Source organism: Poecilia reticulata, chromosome 16, assembly GCF_904066995.2.
Source record: "Poecilia reticulata chromosome 16, P_reticulata-male-v2, whole genome shotgun sequence".
Taxonomy (NCBI): domain Eukaryota; kingdom Metazoa; phylum Chordata; class Actinopteri; order Cyprinodontiformes; family Poeciliidae; genus Poecilia; species Poecilia reticulata.
In genome coordinates this window covers 31901048-31922112 of record NC_088845.1, presented here as the reverse complement: position 1 = coordinate 31922112, position 21065 = coordinate 31901048, and the positions used below count along the sequence as shown (strand labels likewise).

General features: G+C 39.5%; 1 protein-coding gene across 6 annotated transcripts in view; it reads left to right on the top strand.

The window, feature by feature from the left end:
• LOC103478802 (glutamate receptor, ionotropic, kainate 2) overlaps nucleotides 1–21065 on the top strand; it is a 549772-nt gene that overhangs the window by 462034 nt on the left and 66673 nt on the right. For 5 of the 6 annotated variants that reach the window (XM_017309432.2, XM_081616747.1, XM_008432853.3 and 2 more), the window contains one exon: nucleotides 5793–6018. The exons of the other annotated variant lie outside the window; for it this stretch is intronic. In XM_017309432.2, coding sequence (XP_017164921.1) covers nucleotides 5793–6018 — 226 coding nt within the window. The remainder of the gene's footprint in view (nucleotides 1–5792; nucleotides 6019–21065) is intronic. 6 annotated transcript variants of the gene reach the window in all.

Genomic DNA, 21065 nt, shown 5'->3' with positions numbered 1-21065 from the left:
TATGGACATTTTGTTTTATTAGTTATATCAATAAATGAAGAAATTCTCTTATTGGCCTCTATATATGAATATAATACCAAAGCAGAAAATATGCAACTTTATGATAGATTAGCGGTTCTCAACGTGGGCGGTACCGCCCCCCAGGCGGGCGTTCAGAGGACGGCAGGGGGCGCTGGCTGACATTTTTACAAAAGGGGGCGCTACGATGCCTTTGGGGGGCGTTTGGTCGAAAGTAAACTTTACACCTTATATGCACAACAATACCAGTTTAGACTTTGAGCAACTTGGTAAAACTGTATTGTGTAACATTAAAACATGCTTGGCTGCAACTGTATCGATGGCAGCTCTTCTTCTATTCAGTGTTTGTAGCTTCATGGCTCCGCATCAGTTCAGCGTTACACCGGCTGATGACGCTGCTGTGATTCACTTTGTCTGGTATTTATGTAGCTACATATGTTTTGGCAGTTCTGTGATCATGTCAAAGCAGCAACTTATATTAAAAAGTGTTTTATTTCCGTTTGAAAGCTGCCCCCTTTCATGGAAGGACAACAGAAAATCGCTCTTATAAACATGTAATTACTAAAATCACGATACCCTCACTTTGTATCCCTCTGAAAAATGAACCCATTTAAATAAATAAATCCCTCCATGAGTGATACCACGATAGAGAGCGTTCATTTTATAGCGTTAACACGGAGCAAGTGGTCCGGTATGAAACGGGGTGATAGAACAACACAACACTTTTAACATTTCAATAACCAGAATGCAGAAATTGTTTCCGTTGTTTTAAAAGGTTCATGTCATTCTGCCTTTTCCCCATCGATATGTTTCCCGACCGCCCTGCACCTTAGGGGTTAAAAAAACAACAACAACAAAAAACCGACGCGCACATCCCGCAAAACTCTGAAACAGGAGAAGCGGGACATCAAACGGAGCGACGAACTAGATGTGAATTATGGCATAAAAACAGAGAATCTGACGCTGAACAGTGAAAAATCAACACATGATGTGAAACACATGACGATTAGGAGGCGCAGCAGGTGATGAGTGAAGATTACTGATGGTCAATAAACGATAAAATAAATGTAGCAACAGGAAAGAAACTAAAGTGGACATAGCAATAAACCAAGAGAGGATAATACTAATCAAATGAAACTAAATGGAAATGAATGAAGAACAAAATGCAAGAATAAACTAAGAAACTAAAGTAAATATGGAGGAATAAACTGGTATGGCAAGACCTTTCGAGCAATAATTAATACAGAGACTGTATGGCAAGAATAAACAGACACTATTTCCAGATAAAAGGTAAAATAATATTGTTGAAATGTCATGGGCAGGGGCTTCAGGTGGATGCGAAAACATAAATCGGCGCCCCTCCACGAAGGAGCGTAGAAACATACGCTCCCCCCCCAACCCCCCTCCTCCAGACGCCGATACGTTTAGGGTAAAACTCGCTACATTTACCCCGTTATGTGCGCGAGGTGAAGGAGCGTAAGGCGCTGAAGTGTACAGGAAAACATAATCGGTGCGCCGATTCAAAACATCTACGATAGTAATATTAATAATAAAATAATTGTCAGTGCAAAGTAACCTACAAATTCTTTGGTGGGGGGCGGTGAGGGACCTGGATTAGGGCTAGGGAGGCGCTGGCCCGAAAAAGGTTGAGAAACACTGTGATAGATTAAGTAACGGGGTGAATTACTTATGTGGAAAATATCATAATATGAATATTATTATTGGTGGGGACTTCAATTCGACTCTTGACGATGCATTAGATAGATTTCCTCCAAAGGTTAATACAAATCCAAACACGGTTCTAAAAAACTTTATATCAACCTTTGGCCTAACTGATGTATGGAGACAAAAAAATAGCTCCAAAGTTGAATTTACATGGCAAAACAAAACGGGCTCCTTTAAGTCGAGAATTGATTTCTGGCTGGTGTCTGATTTAATAGCAGATGAAATTAAGTCAAATATTCTTCCAGCTCCTTTATCAGACCACAAGCTTATTTTAATTGAAAAACCTAAATTAAACCGGTACGGGAAAAATAAATTACAGCTTACTGGAAACTCAACTCTTCACTTTTACAAAATAAAACAGTAGAAGAAAACCTTAAACAAATAATTATAAAGTATTGGAATACAGCTTGCAGTCAGAAGGAATTTAGTAAAAATTGGGAACTCCTAAAATATGAACTTCGAAAGAGTAAAGTAGAATCAGAAATAATAAAAGAAATTATCTTACTGAACAAGGGCTGCACAGTGGCGCAGTTGGTAGAGCTGTTGCCTTGCAGCAAGAAGGTTCTGGGTTCAATTCCCGGCCCTGGTCATTCTGCATGGAGTCTCCATGTTCTCCCTGTGCATGCGTGGGTTCTCTCCGGGTACTCCGGTTTCCTCCCACAGTCCAAAAACATGACTGTGAGGTTAATGGGCCTCTCCAAATTGCCCTTAGGTGTGAGTGTGTGTGTGCATGGTTGTTTGTCCTGTCAGTCTCTGTGTTGCCCTGCGACAGACTGGCGACCTGTCCAGGGTGACCCCGCCTCTCGCCCGAAACATTAGCTGGAGAGGCACCAGCAACCCTCCTGACCCCGCTGAGGGACAAGGGTGCAAGAAAATGGATGGATGGATCTTACTGAACAATGCCCTGCCAGAAAATATGTCTGAAGAACAAAAAATTTGATTAAACCAATTACAACTGAACCTGAACAAGATTTACATTTCCAAAGCTAAAGGTGCGTACATCAGATCGAGACAGAAATGGTTAGAAGAAGGATTACTTTTTTAGATTAGAAAAAAAATCCAATTTCTAACAGTATTAAGAAACTTCAAATCAATAATAATATCTGTGAAGATTCTGTTCAAATCTCTTCTTACTGTGAAGCTTTTTTCCAAGAACTTTATCAGTCAAGATGTTCTGAAGAAAATGTCACACAATTTGTTAACTCTCTAAATAAAATGCAACAGATTAGTAAAAATAATGAAGAACAATGTGATTCCATGATTACACTTGAAGACATCCAAAAATCCATCAATAAATTAAAACTAAACACGTCACCAGGGACCGATGGCCTCAATGCAGAATTTTATAAAAAGTTTCCAGATCAGCTATCGCCATTTTTACATCAGGTTTATCTTGAAAGTTTGGATTCTGGATCACTTCCACCAACAATGACCCAAGGTCTCATTACATTGATCCCTAAACCACAAAAAGACAAGCTTCCTTTGGATAACTGGCGACCAATTACATTACTACAAAATGACTATAAAATTATTGCAGGTTGTATTGCTGCAAAAATTAAGAACACTCTTGTAGAAGTGGTCGATGAAACTCAGTCTGGATTCATACCAGGTAGACATATAACTAATAATATTAGACTTATATTGGATCTGCTAGATTACTCAGATTTAATAGAGGGGGATGGTCTCATATTATTTCTGGATTTTTTAAAAGCCTTTGATACAGTTGAACATACATCTCTGTTTAAAGCATTAGAAGTATTCGGATACAGACAAATCTTAATTAAAAGTTGTCAAATGTTGTATAGGAATTGTAATGCATCTGTAAAATTATCACATGGCTGCACTAAAAGACTTTATTTGAAAAGAGGTCTCAGACAAGTGTGTCCAGTCTCCCCATATTTATTTATTCTGGCCATGCAAATTCTTTCAGTTAAAATCAAGGAAAAAATTACAGGGATTAATGTTGTAAACAGAAATATCATAATTTCCCAGCTTGCTGATGATACTGCACTTTTTTTTAAAGGATAATAAAAAACTCAATTGAAATTATCAACACCTTCTCTAAAGCTTCTAGTTTGACTTTAAATCTAAACAAATGTGAATTACTTTCCATTAAATCTCCTTTAAAAGGCACATTCCTCAACATTCCTATAAAAGACGAAGTTAAATATCTTGGAATCAAAATAATCAAAATATAAGATCAGTAGAAAATTTTTGAACAAAGTTGTTGAACAAAGATTTAATTTATGGCTCCAGCGAGATCTCTCTCTTTTAGGACGTCCATTATTAGTCAAAGCTGAAGGCTTATCTAGACTCATTTATCCGGCTCCTGATGTTCCCAAACAAATCAGTACAAATATTAACAAAATGAACTTTAACTTTATATGGAAAAAGAAATGCCATCTTGTCAAGAAAAATATTCTAATGAATAAAGTTGAAAAAGGTGGAATTGAAGCCCTTGAGTTCACATCTTTAAACAATTCATTCAAAATTAAGTATTTAAAAACCTTCTAAAAAAACCCAAACTCTGTATGGAATGCTATTCCCATTTACAACTTTGAGAAAATTGGAGGATTACCCTTTCTTCTTAGATGCAATTATAGTATACCTAAAATACCCCTAGAATTATCTCTGTTTCATAAACAAATGCTGTTAAGCTGGTCACTTTTGTACAAACACAATTTTTCTCCTCATAAATATTATATCTGGAATAATGAAGACATTAAATATAAAAATAAGACATTATTTTATAGAAAATGGTTTGACAGAGGAATATTGCGTGTAAGCCAGTTATTAAATCCAAATGGTCATTTATTGTCCTATTCTGACTTTGTTACTTTTTCAATTTCCTGTTAGTCCTAAAGAATATGCTGTGGTGTTTAACGCGATCCCTAGCGGGTCATTAAAGCTTTGATCATCTTTACCTTCAGATCAAATTCACTCAATGCCAAGTTTTGATCCAAACTCCATTTATATTGATTATGATTGTCCTTTTATAAGTAAGAAAACAACCAACAAAATGTTAAGAAATATTCTATTACGAGATGTTTTTTCACCAGCTTGTATATTTTATTGGTCCAACATTTTTGAAAATATAAATTGGAAATGGACTTGGTCGCTGCTAAAAAAAAACAACTTAATAAATTATAAAGTAAGAGAAATTTCTTATAAAATTATTCATAATGTTTATCCTGTTAAAACATTTTTGATAAAAAGATATAAATGGGATCTGGACCCTATGTGTACTTTCTGTAAAATTAATGAAGAAAAGCTTTTTCATCTTTTTTGGGATTGTAATTACGCCAAAATATAGAGATACGTCAATTTTCTTTCACCAAAAAAATCTCAATATTACTTTAACAAATAAGGATATTTTGTTTGGAATGGAGAAATGTAAACTTGCCAAAAAATAATTTTTATATGTTAACTTTTTTATTATTTATGGTAAATATCATATTCACACCTCCAAAAGCCTAATTTCCAGATCTTATTATCTTCTATTAATATCTATATTACAAGAAGAAAACATTCTGATCATTCGTAGAGTAGGATGAGTAAATATTCTTTAATTTTAATACATGAGGAGAATATTTTTAACAGCCACACCTTAAGTTCCCCATCTTCTTGGAATATTACAATGTCCTACTTATTTTCACTCAAGATTTTCACACAAAGAAAACAGCTGAATACTTACTCATTAACTACATTGAAATATTATCTTACTGTTAGTTATTTTAATAAAGGGGAGGGACCTGTTGAATCTCTGGTATTTTGACACACACTCATCTCCTTCAGATTATATTCCTCTTTTAAGCAAACTTAAGCAGATAGAGAGAATGTAGAGTTATGGACTCTATAATAACACTCTTTCCAAGCAAATTCTATGTTTTTCTAAAGACAATCTGAATGTTCCTTAATGCAAAGGGTTCTGTAGGACTGATGTAGACTGATTAATTTCTAGGATTGAAATAGAATATGCAAACGTTTTTTTTCCTTTGGTCAATAAGACCATTAACATTCTTTCTCACACATCATGTGCCTCCTTACAGAAAACAAAGATCTCTACATACGATAAGATGTGGGAGTTTATGAGCAGTCGAAGGCACTCAGTAATGGTGAAGAATATTGAGGAAGGCATTCACCGTGTACTCACTTCTGACTACGCATTTCTCATGGAGTCCACAACCATCGAGTTTGTAACCCAGCGCAACTGCAACCTCACACAGATTGGAGGCCTTATTGACTCCAAAGCTTATGGGGTTGGAACACCAATGGGTATGTATATCAAAAGTATACTGCATGTCTTGGTGTGGTAAAATGTAAGCTGTTGTTTTTCTTGTTACTTGTTTAAGTAATTAATGAATGTACACCACATTACTATCAAAGCACTGTCATTCTTCTGGGAGATATTAGAAAAAGTTAAACAAACATGAGAGAATTTTCATCTTCTTGGAATTAACATACCCCAAAATTTTGTGAAGTTATTTGACCACAACTATTGTCCTCTAAATGTGAGAATTAAATCACACATACAGAGGTGAAATGTGCCCCTTTTTCCTGTCGTTTGGTTCCAGAATTCTGTCCATCAAAATGAAAATCCTCTCGTGTTTATTATACTTTTTCCAATGTCTTCCAGTAGAAGTACCCCAGAAATAATTTTCAAATTGGGATGGATTAATATTTTGGTTTTATAGTTATTATTGCACCTAACAGAGTTAGGTGCAAAATTAAGAATGAGCCTTCTCTGCATTAAAGAATGTTACCTTGCAGTCCAGCTTAGACCACTAGCATGTCTGTGTTCACCAATCTACTCAGTAGGATGGAAAGTTATGGGAGGCACAAGTATGAAAGGCATTTCAATAACAACCACACCTTCAAATAAAAAAATACAGGCACAATTATCCGTCTCAGATTACCGTACTCAATGATAAATGTCCTACTAAAGTCATGGCAGGATACCACAAAACTATGCAAATTAGGTAACACTATTATAAAATGCTGTGCTTACGACTCAGATTTTGTACCCAACAAGAATTATGTATGGTTTAAAAGAATGGTCTCAAAATGCTTATTCATCTACTTCTCATTTACCCATAAGGGATACTGCACAGCTTTGAGTCTTTGAGAAATAAATATGGTCTGGAAAACAAAGGGTGCGTTCACACTGCAACCTGAAGTGACCCAATTCCGATTTTCTGACGTAATGCGACCTGTATCCAATCTTTTCATGGCAGTGTGAACAGCACAGGTCAGATTCTTTTTTTACGAATGTGACCCATATCCGTACGTATCCGATTCAAATGCGACCTAACGTCCAGGTCGCATTTATCCGAACTGAACGTCACTGATTCTCAACAAATCTCACTATTCTGTGTCCTGATATGCGCAAGAGGAAAGAAAAACAACTACCATGATGGACTATTATGAAGATTAAGTTGTTAATATGCTGCCCCAGCTGGACAACAACTTCAAATGTCTAAGCTAAGCTCCACCGTTGGCCTCCATGTTTACTTCCGCAAACACTGAGCACTACTTCTTCTTTTTATGGCGGTTGGCAGAACACTTAGAACGCTGGCGCTATTGCGCCCTCTAGTGCGCATGCGGGACACTTTCAGGTGGTTTGCCCATTCACACTGCAGAACACATACAGGTCGCATTTACTGGCAGTGTGAACGGCCCCGGCAAAAAAATCGGAATTGCCAAAAAATCGGAATTGGGTCACTTCAGGCTGCAGTGTGAACGCACTCAAAGACCTGCAAATTGGGGGTCTAGGGATGAATCTGCATGTTGGTGTTCCCACTAAATACTGAATATGCCCAATTTGGGTTGTCTTGGCCCTTTTATCGCACCCTGTGGGGTTTTCCCTGACTTGGAACGAGAATGGACCTTACCAAGCTCCGCCCAGAAACGCCCCTCGAAAGTCTCACGTGACTGCATGTCTCACAAACAAAGCTTCGCGGTGCTTAGTTTCTATGTGTAATTTCATTTCGACTGACTCTCTGCAGAGTATTTCTGAGTCGATTAGTGTAGCATTTCTGCTGGATTTTCAAAAAATATCAGCCACGACAATGGACAGGGGAAGATGACATGCCCGTAAAATGGGCATGTCATCTTTTTTGGACGACATCAAGGTATTTGAGCCCCGCGATGCCTCCAAGATTGTGCGCGTCACAGCTAAATGCTGCCATTTGATGAGGAAAACAGCAGATCCTCACACCCTCAGCATAAATATAGCTGTGGACAAGATCACTGATGCCTATTATTCTTGCAAGGCTGGGTAAGTCGGGCATTCATGGTTTTGAGGGTGATTTCTGTTGGCAAATGTTCGTATGTGCCTAGGCCTGATACACGGTACTCAGAGGCTAACACAATTAGCGTGGCTAACACGATTACAGTTTAGTAAAAAGCCTTTTCAGGTAAAATAAAATCTTTAATGTATGTCAGATACGGTACACATTGCATATTGATCTGTTCAGCTAACGTAAGACTAACAGACAGGCTTCAAGGTGGAGAAGTTGTATTGGTACTGCCATTATGCTGTACTTGCTAAAAGGTTTTCATAATGGATGTGTTTATTATTGACTTTATTTTTTTCATTCACTAAATACAAAGAAAGCAAAGCAATAATACTTACACCAGCAGACACTCCTTTGTTCTTATTGATCCTACGACGGTTGAGCTGCAAATGCAGTCGTGCACAAGCTTTGATCCAAGTAAGGCATTCAGTTTCAGATTATGGAAATCTGTGAATTTTAGTTCCACAAATACGATCAGGATAACCGACATCGCCTGTACAGATACCCCACTGACAGTGGAGAACCATTCTTTTTCGAGTCCTGACGCAAAAACTTTCTGCCGGTCTGGTAGTCCACAATGTACATTAGCATGTGTTTACTACTGTAGCTTGTGTTTGTGAGACGGTCATGCACGTGGTAGCTGCGCTGTGACGTAAAATGGGCATTAGCCAATGAAACGTGGCCCCTGTGGTAAGGTCCATACGACCTGTTGAATGTGACAGGTAGCCAATCAAAAAAGCGCGGTGACGTAAGAACAGAGGGGAATCCCAAACAGCTGACATATCGCGCAACTGAGAGTCCGGTGAATATTGGAGATGATATGTGGAAATGTTTATTATTAAATCTAAAGGTCATTATTAAGTTTATTCAGTTAAAAATGTTAACTATGAAAAAACATATTCACCTCCAAATCATAGTGCAGCAAATAGAGTGGCTGCTCCCGTCGTCTTTCATCCACCGGCTTTTCTTTTTGTTATGTCTGTTATATCTTAAAATGACTCCACAAACTATCACTATTGCTTCTACATCGTCACCCGTGTTTGGTTATTCTAAATTCCCGCTATGTTGGGGGTTTTACTGAATTATCCTCTGGAATCAGGATGTTCGTGACTGGAATCGGTTTGTGTTGCTCCTGCCTTGGACACGCGAACAGATCGAACCTGTTATACTTTTATAAGCTCTGTGGTCACAGAGGTTTGGAGAATCGGCCGACAATTCATAAATCTCTCCGTCTAAACCAGACTTAAGACTCACAAGCTCTACTCAACTCCTCTCGACCACTGCCCAAACGCTCTGACTCTAGTCGCTATGGTAATGTTTGTATATCCCTTCAAAATAACAGAAGCACCACAAAAACGAATATTTTACTTTCGTGAAAATTTTAACTCACAATAATGACTGACGGGAGCCCTGAGCTTGTTTCTCTGCAATGAGACGGTCCCATCTAGGAGTGATAAGAGACAATAACACCCGAGGTGTGTTGCTTATATCCACAGTGTGCTTGGTCTATGTGGCAAAGCAGCTTGAAGCTTCATTGCCTCATTAGCAGCCGGTCGCCGCATGTTACGCAGAGCGGCTTGTAATATGGGACTCACCGGTCCGGGATAAATCCATTCTCCTGTCTCTTCTCTGGGCCTTTTCCCATTTGCAAAGAAACTTTCCAAAGACATCTGATCTGTTTCTTACTCATTTTGCTGCTTGTGGGCTCAATGTTGGTGCGCACGTAACCGAGACTTCCAATGATTCACTTCCTGCTAAAGAGCCCCCTGGTGGTTGAAGAAAATTCCACATATAAACGGCTTATAGTCCAGAAAATATGGTAAATGAAAAAAAAATCTGAATGGTCTCTGGTATTGTTCAGGGGGCTGGACCAAATGTGGAGGCGGGCCGGATCTGGCCCGCGGGCCGTAGTTTGGGGACCCCTGATCTAAGCGTTCCATGTCAGTAGTGGTTTTGAATTTGTAAAAGTAATTTTGTCAATGCTTGAAAGAAAATCATACACTGAAATAATAATAAAACATTACAATGGTATACAACTATTTAAACAAGGAAGCACAGATTGTATTTAGAAGAAGTGGGAAAAGTGAAAATACCTAAGGAAAATTGGAAAAAAGGGGTTAAGGTAGGGGTGGACAATTCCAGGCCTGGAGGGTCGGTCTCCTGCAACTTTTAGATGTGTCTCAACTTCAACACACCTGAGTCAAATAATGAGATCGTTAGCAGGACTCTGGAGAACCTGACTGCACTTAGGAGGTGACTCAGCTGTTGGATTCAAGCGTGTTGGACCAGGGAGACGTCTAAGAGTTGCAGGACACCGACCCTAGAGGACCAGGATTGCCCACCTCTGGGTTAGGGGCTAGGGTTATTACACAAATACATTGGATGTCTACTGGGACAAACTCATGGTGAGAATTTGAATAGAAGAATGTGGTGAGATTTTTTGTGACACCAGCTCAAAAACAAGGAGAGGCTTGTTGGAGACTCTGTGATACTGCTAAAGCCAATCACTGCCATATTTTTTGAACACCATAAACATTAACATATTTGGCTCAAACTTTCCCTCAAAGTGGGAGATCATACACTCACTGGCCACTTTATTAGGTACACATTGCTAGTACCGGGTTGGACCCCCTTTTGCCTTCAACTGAATTTCTGCCATAATTCTTCGTGGCATAGATTCAACAAGGTACTGGAAACATTTTTCAGAGTCTGATCCATATTGACTTGATAGCATCAGGAAGTTCCTGCAGATTTGTCGGCTGTACATCGGTGATGCACATCTCTTGTTCCACCACATCCCAAAGGTTCTCTATTAGGTTGAGATCAGGGGCCTCATGCATAAAGCATGTGTGCGCACAAAAATGTGCAGTGCCATATTTTACGCACAAGTTGGCATGTATAAAAATTTGCTTTGTGTCAAAATTTGCGTAAATATACATACACTTTTTTGCTGGTGTGAAAATGTGTGGCAGCCATGCAAACTTTTTCTATGGACAATATCAAACTACAAAGCGTCAAAATTCACCTAAATACACTGAAGTCTGACTACGTTCAGTGTTACTTAGACCAAGCATCAAACCTGATGTTTTTTTCATGATTTTAATATTTTAGTGTTTAAATGTAAACGGTGAAACTGAACCACATTTATCCTCAGACAATAACCTAACACAGAGACAAAATAAAGAAGATAAAAATAAAAATGTGAAAAACTGAGGAAAAGACATAGTACTTTTCCTCAATTTTTGTCCCATACAGATGTAACGCATTGGTCCGTGAGCCGAAGCGCATGAAATGCTAAGGGGTAATTTCATTCTCACTAAAAGAAAAGAAAACAGGACTGGATCAGCAGATTAACTCCAAACAGGTTTGATTTTTAAGGTGATCAAGGTGTGTAGACAATCACAAGTATATAAGTAGCTGCGCAAAGGTGAGCCACATAAATATGGAGTGTTTTGGCTCTGATGGAGAACATCGCCAATGGAAGGATTCAGAGGGAGCTTTTAATCAGAGATCATATTGATCTGCTGAAAAATGATTATGGTGTATTAGCATCTAGATTGCCTGGACTGATCATCATGGAGCTCCGAGCAGAACTTAAAGAAGGAGCTGTGTGGTACCGGTGCAACTGCAGTAATCCTTCAGTCAAGCCGCCTGCTTTGTGAATGCACCTTATGGACGGACATAAAGCATCTTTATTCTGTAAATGTACAACTTATGCACATGATTCTACTATTTTGACCAGTGTTTCTCAACCTTTTTTGGGCCAGCGCCCCCCTAGCCTTCATCCGGGTTCCTCACTGCCCCCCACCAAAGAATTTGCAGGCGACTTTGCACTGACCATTATTTTATCATTAATATTACTATCACTATTGTAGATGTTTTGATTTTTATGCTTGTTTCTGTATTTATCATCAAAAATAATTTCCCAGAGAACAAAAAAGCAATGGGAATAGAAATTATTTTCACAGGTGTCTACGAAGACAGAAACATGGATTATATCTTTATATAGATCTGTCTATTGATTTATAGATTAATAGTTTTACTGGACAGAAATTACAAAGAACAAATCTGGTTCTTAATCAAATCCTAATGAGTCAAATTGAAAGTGTCATGGAGTCATCAGCCTCATGACATTAACACTGACATGAAAAATATTGAAGAAATAAATTTCAAATCAAATTAAAAACATAAAGTGATAAGTTATTTACTGTTATGGTCTGTAAGATATATTTATTCTCAGTATTAGATGTGGTCTAAACAAACCCATGACACTTCAACAATATTATTTTACCTTTTATCTGGAAATAGTGTCTGTTTATTCTTGCCATACAATCTCTATATTAATTATTGCTCAAAAGGTCTTGCCATACCACGTTATTCCTCTGTATTTACTTTAGTTTCTTAGTTTATTCTTGCATTTTGTTCTTCATTCATTTCCATTTAGTTTCACTTAATTAGTATTATCCTCTCTTGGTTTATTGCTATGTCCACTTTAGTTTATTTCCTGTTGGTAGATATATTTTATCGTTTATTGACCATCAGTAATCTTCACTCATCACCTCCTGTGCTGCCTAATCATCATGTTTCACATCATGTGTTGATTTTTTCACTGTTCAGCGTCGGATTCTCTGTTTTTATGCCATAATTCACATGTAGTACGTTGCTCCGTTTTATGTCCCGCTTCTCCTGTTTCAGAGTTTTGCGCAATGTGCGCGTCGTTTTTTTTTTTTTATAACCCCGTATGGTGAGCAGCGGTCGGGAAGCGTATTGATGGGGAAAAGGCAGACTGACATAAACCTTTTAAAACAACGGAAACAATTTCTGCATTCTGATTATTGACAAAAGTGCTGTGTTGTTCTATCACCCCGTTTCATACCGGACCACTTACAGCACCGTGTTGACGCTATAAAATGAACGCTCTCTATCGTGGTATCACCCATGGAGGTATTTCTTTATTTCTTTATTGACATGGGTTTCATTTTTCAGAGGGATACACAGTGAGGGTATCGTGATTTTAGCTACCAGTAGCAGGAGAACGGAGCTGCACCAAGAAGCTAACAGAAGCTACAAACACTGAATAGAAGAAGAGCTGCCATCGATACAGTTGCAGCTAAACATGGTTTAATGTTACACAATACAGTTTTACCAATTTGCTCAAAGTCTAAACTGGTCAAAGGTAAACTTTACACCTTAAATGCACAACAATACCAAACACCCCCCAAAGGCATCCCAGCGCCCCCTTTTGTAAAAATGTCCGCCAGCGCCCCCTGCCATCCTCTGAACGCCCCCTGGGGGGCGGTACCGCCCATATTGAGAACCGCTAGTTTAGTCAGATATTTGAAAAAATATATTTTGTGTATATTTTATTCAAATGTTTTGCTTTATCCGAAGGACCTGTTTTGTCCCTATTCTCAAGAATCACTGATTTAGTTAACTGACTCTGATTGGACAGTCTAACAGTCTTCAGCTGGACAAAATGAATCAAAGATGCAGTGAGAGAATTAGTTTCTATCATTTAATTCATCTGGATTTGACATAAAACTCAAAAGTTTAAACGGTAATCCAGGAGCAAAGTCGGGAGATTATCAGCCTCTTTAGGCTCTCAATATGCGAATGATTGAACTTATGTATTTTCTTTTGGACACTGTCGCAGCCACAAATGCAGTGTTTTGGACTATGGGGAAAAAAGCTTTTCTATCTTGGCTCCCGGAGTTAGCCGTGGCTGTAAGCTGTTTACTACTAGCTGCTAAAGTCGTGGTTCCGCCTCACCCCGTAGTGATCGACTCCCTGCGGCTACGCAGTGCCGCTATTCCCCTGCTTGCATCTCTGAGTAGCTGCCTCTCAGACTACCAGGATCTCATCGTTCTCTTAGTCTCTGATACTCTTTGTCTGTTGCTAATAAGAATGATCGATCAGCCATTGTTACCATGGAAATCCTCACTGCGCCGCGGATTCCGGCTGCAGGTTTTTCCTCTTAGTCTTCCTGCTCAAAACACAGCGCCGCTGCCTGCAGCGCGCCCGCTTCTGATGTTATCAACCCATGTTCATTCTTCAGGTATTCCTTTATATACAGAACAGAAACCGCTAAGCTAAAAACTAATTACGAAGTGAATGCTACCAGTCAAAATTTGCATTAATTTCGCGATCTCACTGCTTTTGCAGCTCCTCCGTTCGCGCCGCTTCTCCGTTCCGCTTCTCTTTCACGGTTAATTGCGCAACTTTACTTCGTTTCTCAGCAACAAAATACAGCCCATAGTTATTTATTTATTGAAGATTTCACATTTCCAAAAACAGGAATTTAATGTTTCGTTTCGTTTTGTACGTTTGGAAGCTCATTCCCTCTCACATAATTGGAAAACCGGGGAATGGCGGCGCTTTTGACTTTTCTGACATTCGGAAAAATACGGTTTGGGTGATTCTTTTTTGCGGCAACATTCCATGTCCCCATGTTTTGCTTACAATTATTTTTTGTAAAATGTGCCAAATATTTACAACAAAGTATTTTAATTATACATTTAGATGTTTGCCATTATTCAAATATACAGTGGGGAGAACAAGTATTTGATACACTGTTGATTTTTCAGGTTTTCCCACTTGCAAAGCAAGTAGAAGACTGTAATTTTTATCATAGGTACTCTTAAACTGTGAGTGATGGAATCTAAAACAAAATTCAGAAAAATACAATGTATGATTTTTATATAATTAATTTCCATTTTATTGTGTGAAATAAGTATTTGATCATCTATCAACCAGTAAGAATTTTGGCTCTTAGTTCTTCTTTAAGAAGCCCTCCTGTTCTCCACTCATTACCTGTATTAACTGCACCTGTTTGAACTCGTTACCTGTATAAAAGACACCTGTCCACACACTCAATCAATCAGACTCCAGCATCTCCACAACGCCCAAGACCAGAGAGCTGTAAGGACATCAATTTTATAATTGTAGACCTGCACAAGGCTGGGATGGGCTACAGGACAATAGGCAAGCAGCTTGGTGAGAAGGCAACAACAGTTGGTGCAATTATTAGAAAATAGAAGAAATACAAAATAACGGAAAATCTCCCTCGGTCTGGGGCGCCATGCAAGATCTCACCTCGTGGAGCATCATTGATTTTGAGGAAGGTGAGGAATGAGCCCAGAACTACACGGCAGGACCTGGTCAATGACCTGAATAGAGCTGGGACCACAGTCTCAAAGAAAACAATCAGTAACGCTCTACGCCGTCAAGGATTACAATCCTGCAGTGCTCGCAAGGTGCCCTTCCTCAAGCCAACGCATGTCAAAGACTGTCTGATGTTTGTAAATGACCATCTGAATGATCCAGAGGAGGAATGGGAGAAGGTCATGTGGTCTGATGAGACAAAAATAGAACTTTTTGGTTTAAACTCCACTCGTCATGTTTGGAGGAAGAAGAATGATGAGTACAACCCCAAGAACACCATCCCAACCGTGAAGCATGGCGGTGGAAACATCATGCTTTGGGGATGCTTTTCTGCAAAGGGGACAGGACGACTGCACCATATTGTGGGAAGGATGGATGGGGCCATGTATCGTGAGATTTTGGCCAACAACCTCCTTCCCTCAGTAAGAGCACTGAAGATGGGTCGTGGCTGGGTCTTCCAGCATGATAACGACCCAAAACACACAGCCAGGGCAACTAAAGAGTGGCTCTGTAGGAAACATCTTAAGGTCCTGGAGTGGCCTAGCCAGTCTCCAGACTTGAATCCAATAGAAAATCTTTGGAGGGAGCTTAAAGTCCGTGTGGCCCAGCGACAGCCCCGAAACCTGAAGGCTCTGGAGGAGATCTGTATGGAGGAGTGGGCCAAAATCCCTGCTGCAGTGTGTGCAAACCTGGTCAAGAACTACAGGAAACGTCTGATCTCTGTAATTGCAAACAAAGGTTTCTGTACCAAATATTGTTTCTTTTTTCTGGTGTATCAAATACTTATTTCACACAATAAAATGGAAATTAATTATTTAAAAATCATACATTGTATTTTTCTGGATTTTTGTTTTAGATTACATCACTCACAGATGAAGAGTACCTATGATAAAAATTACAGTCATCTACAAGCTTTGCAAGTGGGAAAACCTGAAAAATCAACAGTGTATCAAATACTTGTTCTCCCCACTGTAAATAAAATTCCTTTTAAATATTATTTTGTTCTTTACACACCTTTTTGGTGACTGGCATGTTCAATTTCATGTGTCCCCAGTGCAGTGTAATAGACTTCCTCATGAAATTTAAACTATTATATATATATGTTTTTCTTCAATAAGTTGATTGACTGGACTAAACCTTATTTTAATATGCAATTTAATCTACTGAATCTTTTTTCTCATTTGATATTTTCTTCATATTATACATGTCCCAGTAATAACTTTCCACCCTGTTATGATGTTTCCTTTTTGCCTTCAAAAAGTCTAAAATTCCATAAAAACCATTTAATGTAAGTGACATCAATTGGTTTTGAAGTGAATTCAACCATAGAAAACAAAGTAAGCTTCAACTGTCACTATCTGTACTTTTTCTTAGCTTAAATATGTTAAACCTGTATATGTAAAGCTTAAAGTTCCACCCTGTTAGGATAGATTGTGAAAAATGTTTATTCAGTAGAATTTAAAAAACATTGTATTAGATTTAGTCATTAAAGGTTTGTTATTCTGTTGAATGTTAGCTAGCTAAATGTTAACCACATAAAGAGCTACACGTAGATTAGTTAGAAAGTTCCACCCTGTTATGTTCATGAACCAAATAAGGTAGAAATTAGGGTGAAAAGTAATTTTAAGTCAAATAAAAAAATTTCTGATGATGTAAGAGTTGTAGAGTAGTCTATGGTATTAACAGATGTCTTTGCCATTTGTCTGTTTTCATTTCACTAGATACCCCCATTGACTCATGTGAGGGGAACAATGAGTTCCTGTTATGGGAAAATCCACTACAGGGATGTCACCTGTTTATGCCAAATAGAGCCAGGATACTCTACCTATACTTTGACCTGAAAAAGCCAATCCTGCTGTGCCGTTACTGGTGCATGTCTGATGCAAAGGCTTTCTAACACCTTTCGCATGTCACGACTCTGAAGACCGAAGGATGTTGTCAGCAGGTTTAATGACAATTAAAAGGGTAAAACTGAAATCAAGACAAAAAATACAGTAAAGGTGTGATCATATGCAGCTTAAAATACACTACATTCAATTTCTACCGATCATCACATCTATATGCGTACATCTAGGCTACCAATTGCGCACCTGATAACCTCGCATCTGATTAACAAACATACTCTACCATAAAACAACACATTAGAGCGCTATCGCTAGACAGAAACAATGTTACAAAGTTACAAACTTAATACATACCGGCAATGCAACCATACATGAAAGATTTCAACAGTAATTTACACTAACGGTGTCTATTTCTACCGTTTTAACAAAGTTTTGTTTCAAACAACAAAAAACTTACTACGTTGTAGTACTCTGGAGGGTGCATGGGTGTTCGTCCAACCAGTCTACATGTGTTTTGTGGACTTGGAGAAGGCGTTCGAACGTGTCCCTCGGGAGGCCCTGTGGGGGGTACTCCGGGAGTATGGGGTACCCCCCACTCCCGGAGTACCCCCCACCAATGCGGACCAGACTCTAACCGGTGTCAGAGTCTGGTCCGCATTGCCAGCAGTAAGTCGGGCTTGTTTCCGGTTAGAATTGGACTCCGACAAGGCTGCCCTTTGTCACCGATTCTGTTCATTACTTTTATGGACAGAATTTCTAGGCGCAGCCGAGGTGTTGAGGGGATCCGTTTTGGTGGCCTTAGGATCGCATCTCTGCTTTTTGCGGATGATGTGGTCCTGTTGGCTTCATCAGAACATGATCTGCAGCTCTCACTGGAGCGGTTCGTGGCTGAGTGTGAAGCGGCCGGGATGAGGCTCAGTGCCTCCAAATCCGAGGCCATGGTCTTGAGCCGGAAAAGGGTAGAGTGCCTTCTCCGGGTCAGGGGGGTCGTCCTGCCTCAAGTGGAGGAGTTTAAGTATCTGGGGATCTTGTTCACGAATGAGGGAAGAAGGGAGCGGGAGATCGACAGGCAGATTGGGGCAGCGTCTGCTGTGAAGCGGGCGCTGTACCGGTCCGTCGTGGTGAAGAGAGAGCTGAGCCAAAAAGCAAAGCTCTCGATTTAACGGTCGATCTACGATCCCACCGTCATCTATGGTCATGAGCTTTGGGTCATGACCGAAAGAACGAGATCACGGGTACAAGCGGCCGAAATGGGTTTCCTCCGCAGGGTGGCTGGGCTCTCCCTTAGAGATAGGGTGAGAAGCTCGGTCATCCGGGAGGAACTCAGAGTAGAGCCGCTGCTGCTCCACGTCGAGAGGAGCCAGTTGAGGTGGCTCGGGCATCTGGTAAGGATGCCTCCTGGATGCCTCCCTGGTGAGGTGTTCCGGGCACGTCCCACTGGGAGGAGGCCCCGAGGAAGACCCAGGACACGCTGCAGGGACTATGTCTCTCGGCTGGCCTGGGAACGCCTTGGGATTCCTCCGGAGGAGCTGGAAGAAGTGGCTGGGGAGAGGGAAGTCTGGGCCTCCCTTCTGAAGCTGCTGCCCCCGCGACACGACCCCGGATAAGCGGAAGAAAATAGATGGATGGATGGATGGATAAATGTTTAACTATTTGTGGTCTGTATGTAAATGTTCAGAACAGGGTGGAACCCATTCAGAGACAATGGTGAAAAAAAACACATGTAATTATGAATTTATCCAATCCTGAGCTTGCCCATTATTAATTTCTTATTGTTAAACATGTCAGTGTTGTAACAAAATATTTAAAACTTAAAGCATTAATACTTTTTTTTCCCCAAAAATCCTGAGGCCGAAATGTTGCCGCAAAAAAAGAATCACCCGTTTACTAATTTTAGCATAACTCCGGTTATACTTGGCCTATTAACACAATTTAAAAACTGGTGTGTAGTTTATAATGTGCACTTTAAGCTCAAGTTGAAAGTGAGACTGAGGGAGGTGGAGTCTTGCTGCTACGTCGTAACAAACTAGACGTTAAAAAGAGCTATAAGGCTATGGACCCCTATGGTTTAATGGATCTATACTCCAGGATGAAAAATTTAGACTTTTCTAGGGCTATAAATATCGATATACATCGCTGAATCAATTTATTTTTACAGCCCTACACCAAACACGTAATCTCTGCTATGCATTATGACATTGTTATGAAATTGGACAAATAATTATTATGCACCCGTATTGTGTTGAAAAGATGTTTACATAAGTTCTAATGTCTGAATTTGAGTTTAAAATATACTGTATTTTTCGGGCTATAAGCCTCTACTTTTTTCCCACGTTTTGCACCATGCGGCTTATAGTCTGGTGCGGACAAAGCATATTGGAGAGGTCATTTGCTGCTGCTTGTGTATTCTCTGTTGGTCAGCCACAAAAGGTAATTTGAGTGACTGTTTAGCTGTGTGGGAAAACATTGGAGGGAGGCAATATTTGCTTTGGGTGATTGCATTTCTTGACTGATGTGGTCCCTTCTGAGGTTTTCTGCTGTGTGTGCATGAGAGCGAATGCATGTATTAGACTACGGTATGGAAGCCTTTGGAAAATTTTCATATTTTGTTCATTGTTTATTGTGGTTATTTGTATTCAATTAACTCATACTTGTTTCACTAAAAGAAAAAAAGACAAACATAAAAGGAATGAAAATCTGAAAAGGAAGTGTTTTCGTATGGCAGCATCATGTGCATAGCAGGTTATAAGGAACTGCATTTGCATCACCGCTCCCTTGTGAACCATTCTTGTGTCGTCAGAACGAGGTATTTGAGTAGGTTTCCCACCCTTTTAGTATTCTTTGCCATATGTGCACCAACGTATTGTATAGCAACCTGTTCAGCAAATATCACAGTGACCCAAGTAGTCACTGTGATAACATTGACTACTTGGACACACATGACACACATGAACGTGTGTCCAGGTGCCCGGACACCATTAAAGCCAAGTGTCCCAGATCTTACTCTAAGTTAGAGCTCATTCAAATAATGTGTTCACAGCATTAAGCTTCTATTGGGAAGACAAAATTTAGATTTATGAAGTGGTTTGGTAAACCACAGATGGACTGTTTGAAAAAGCAAAACAGAAGAAATATTTTTTACAGTCATTACTAAATATTGACAACTACATAAAATGACAAACCTTTGTCCTCATTATATGATAATAAATCAGACTAAACTTTTCCTTTTCATTCTTCATTCACTTCAGTTAGGATTCTTGATGCCTAACCCCAGGAATCATTGGGCAAGGGGCACAGAGTATAAAGGTTGCCACTCTATTACAGGGCATCACAGAAGCACACAGGACAAAACCTTTGAAGACACACACATAGGGACAGATAAGATTAACCAGTAAACCTATCAGTCATGTTTCTAAACTGTGGGAGGAAGATGGAGTACCTGACAAGAACCCAAAGAGAGAACTTGGAAAAACAGTGGGCTGTGCAGACCCTCTAAAATGATACCTTTGTTAAATTGTAAAATAATGATGGAATTATTTTAGATGAGTAACGCTCAAAATGGAGAACCCAAAATTTCAGCCAGAACACAATAGTAAAACCCTAGTAAAACACTGAATGGTTTAGAACACCTCATGGTGGTGAGTGATCCAGTGCACAAACTCTGATAGCACAGTGGTCTTATCCAAGGGTCAGACAAGAATCAGGAGTCAGGGCACATAAACAAGTAAGGCACGTTAAGGCAATCTCAGGTTGAGAGATCCAGGGACGAGGCAGAAAGCAGGAGTTGAGAGGCAGAAACAGGGGCATGTCTAGATAACAGAAGCCAGTGGAGTATCCGACCGGGCAAGGAAAGACGGGGAAATCCAAAAGCCAAAACATAGTCATGAACGTGGTCAGGCAAAGAAGGAAATGCTGGATATCTACTCATTTGTGGGCTTTAAAACATCTGGAACCGTCTGCTTGCCAGAGAGCTAAATATAACTACAGGAGAACAGGTAGATGACTTGAGCATAATTTCACT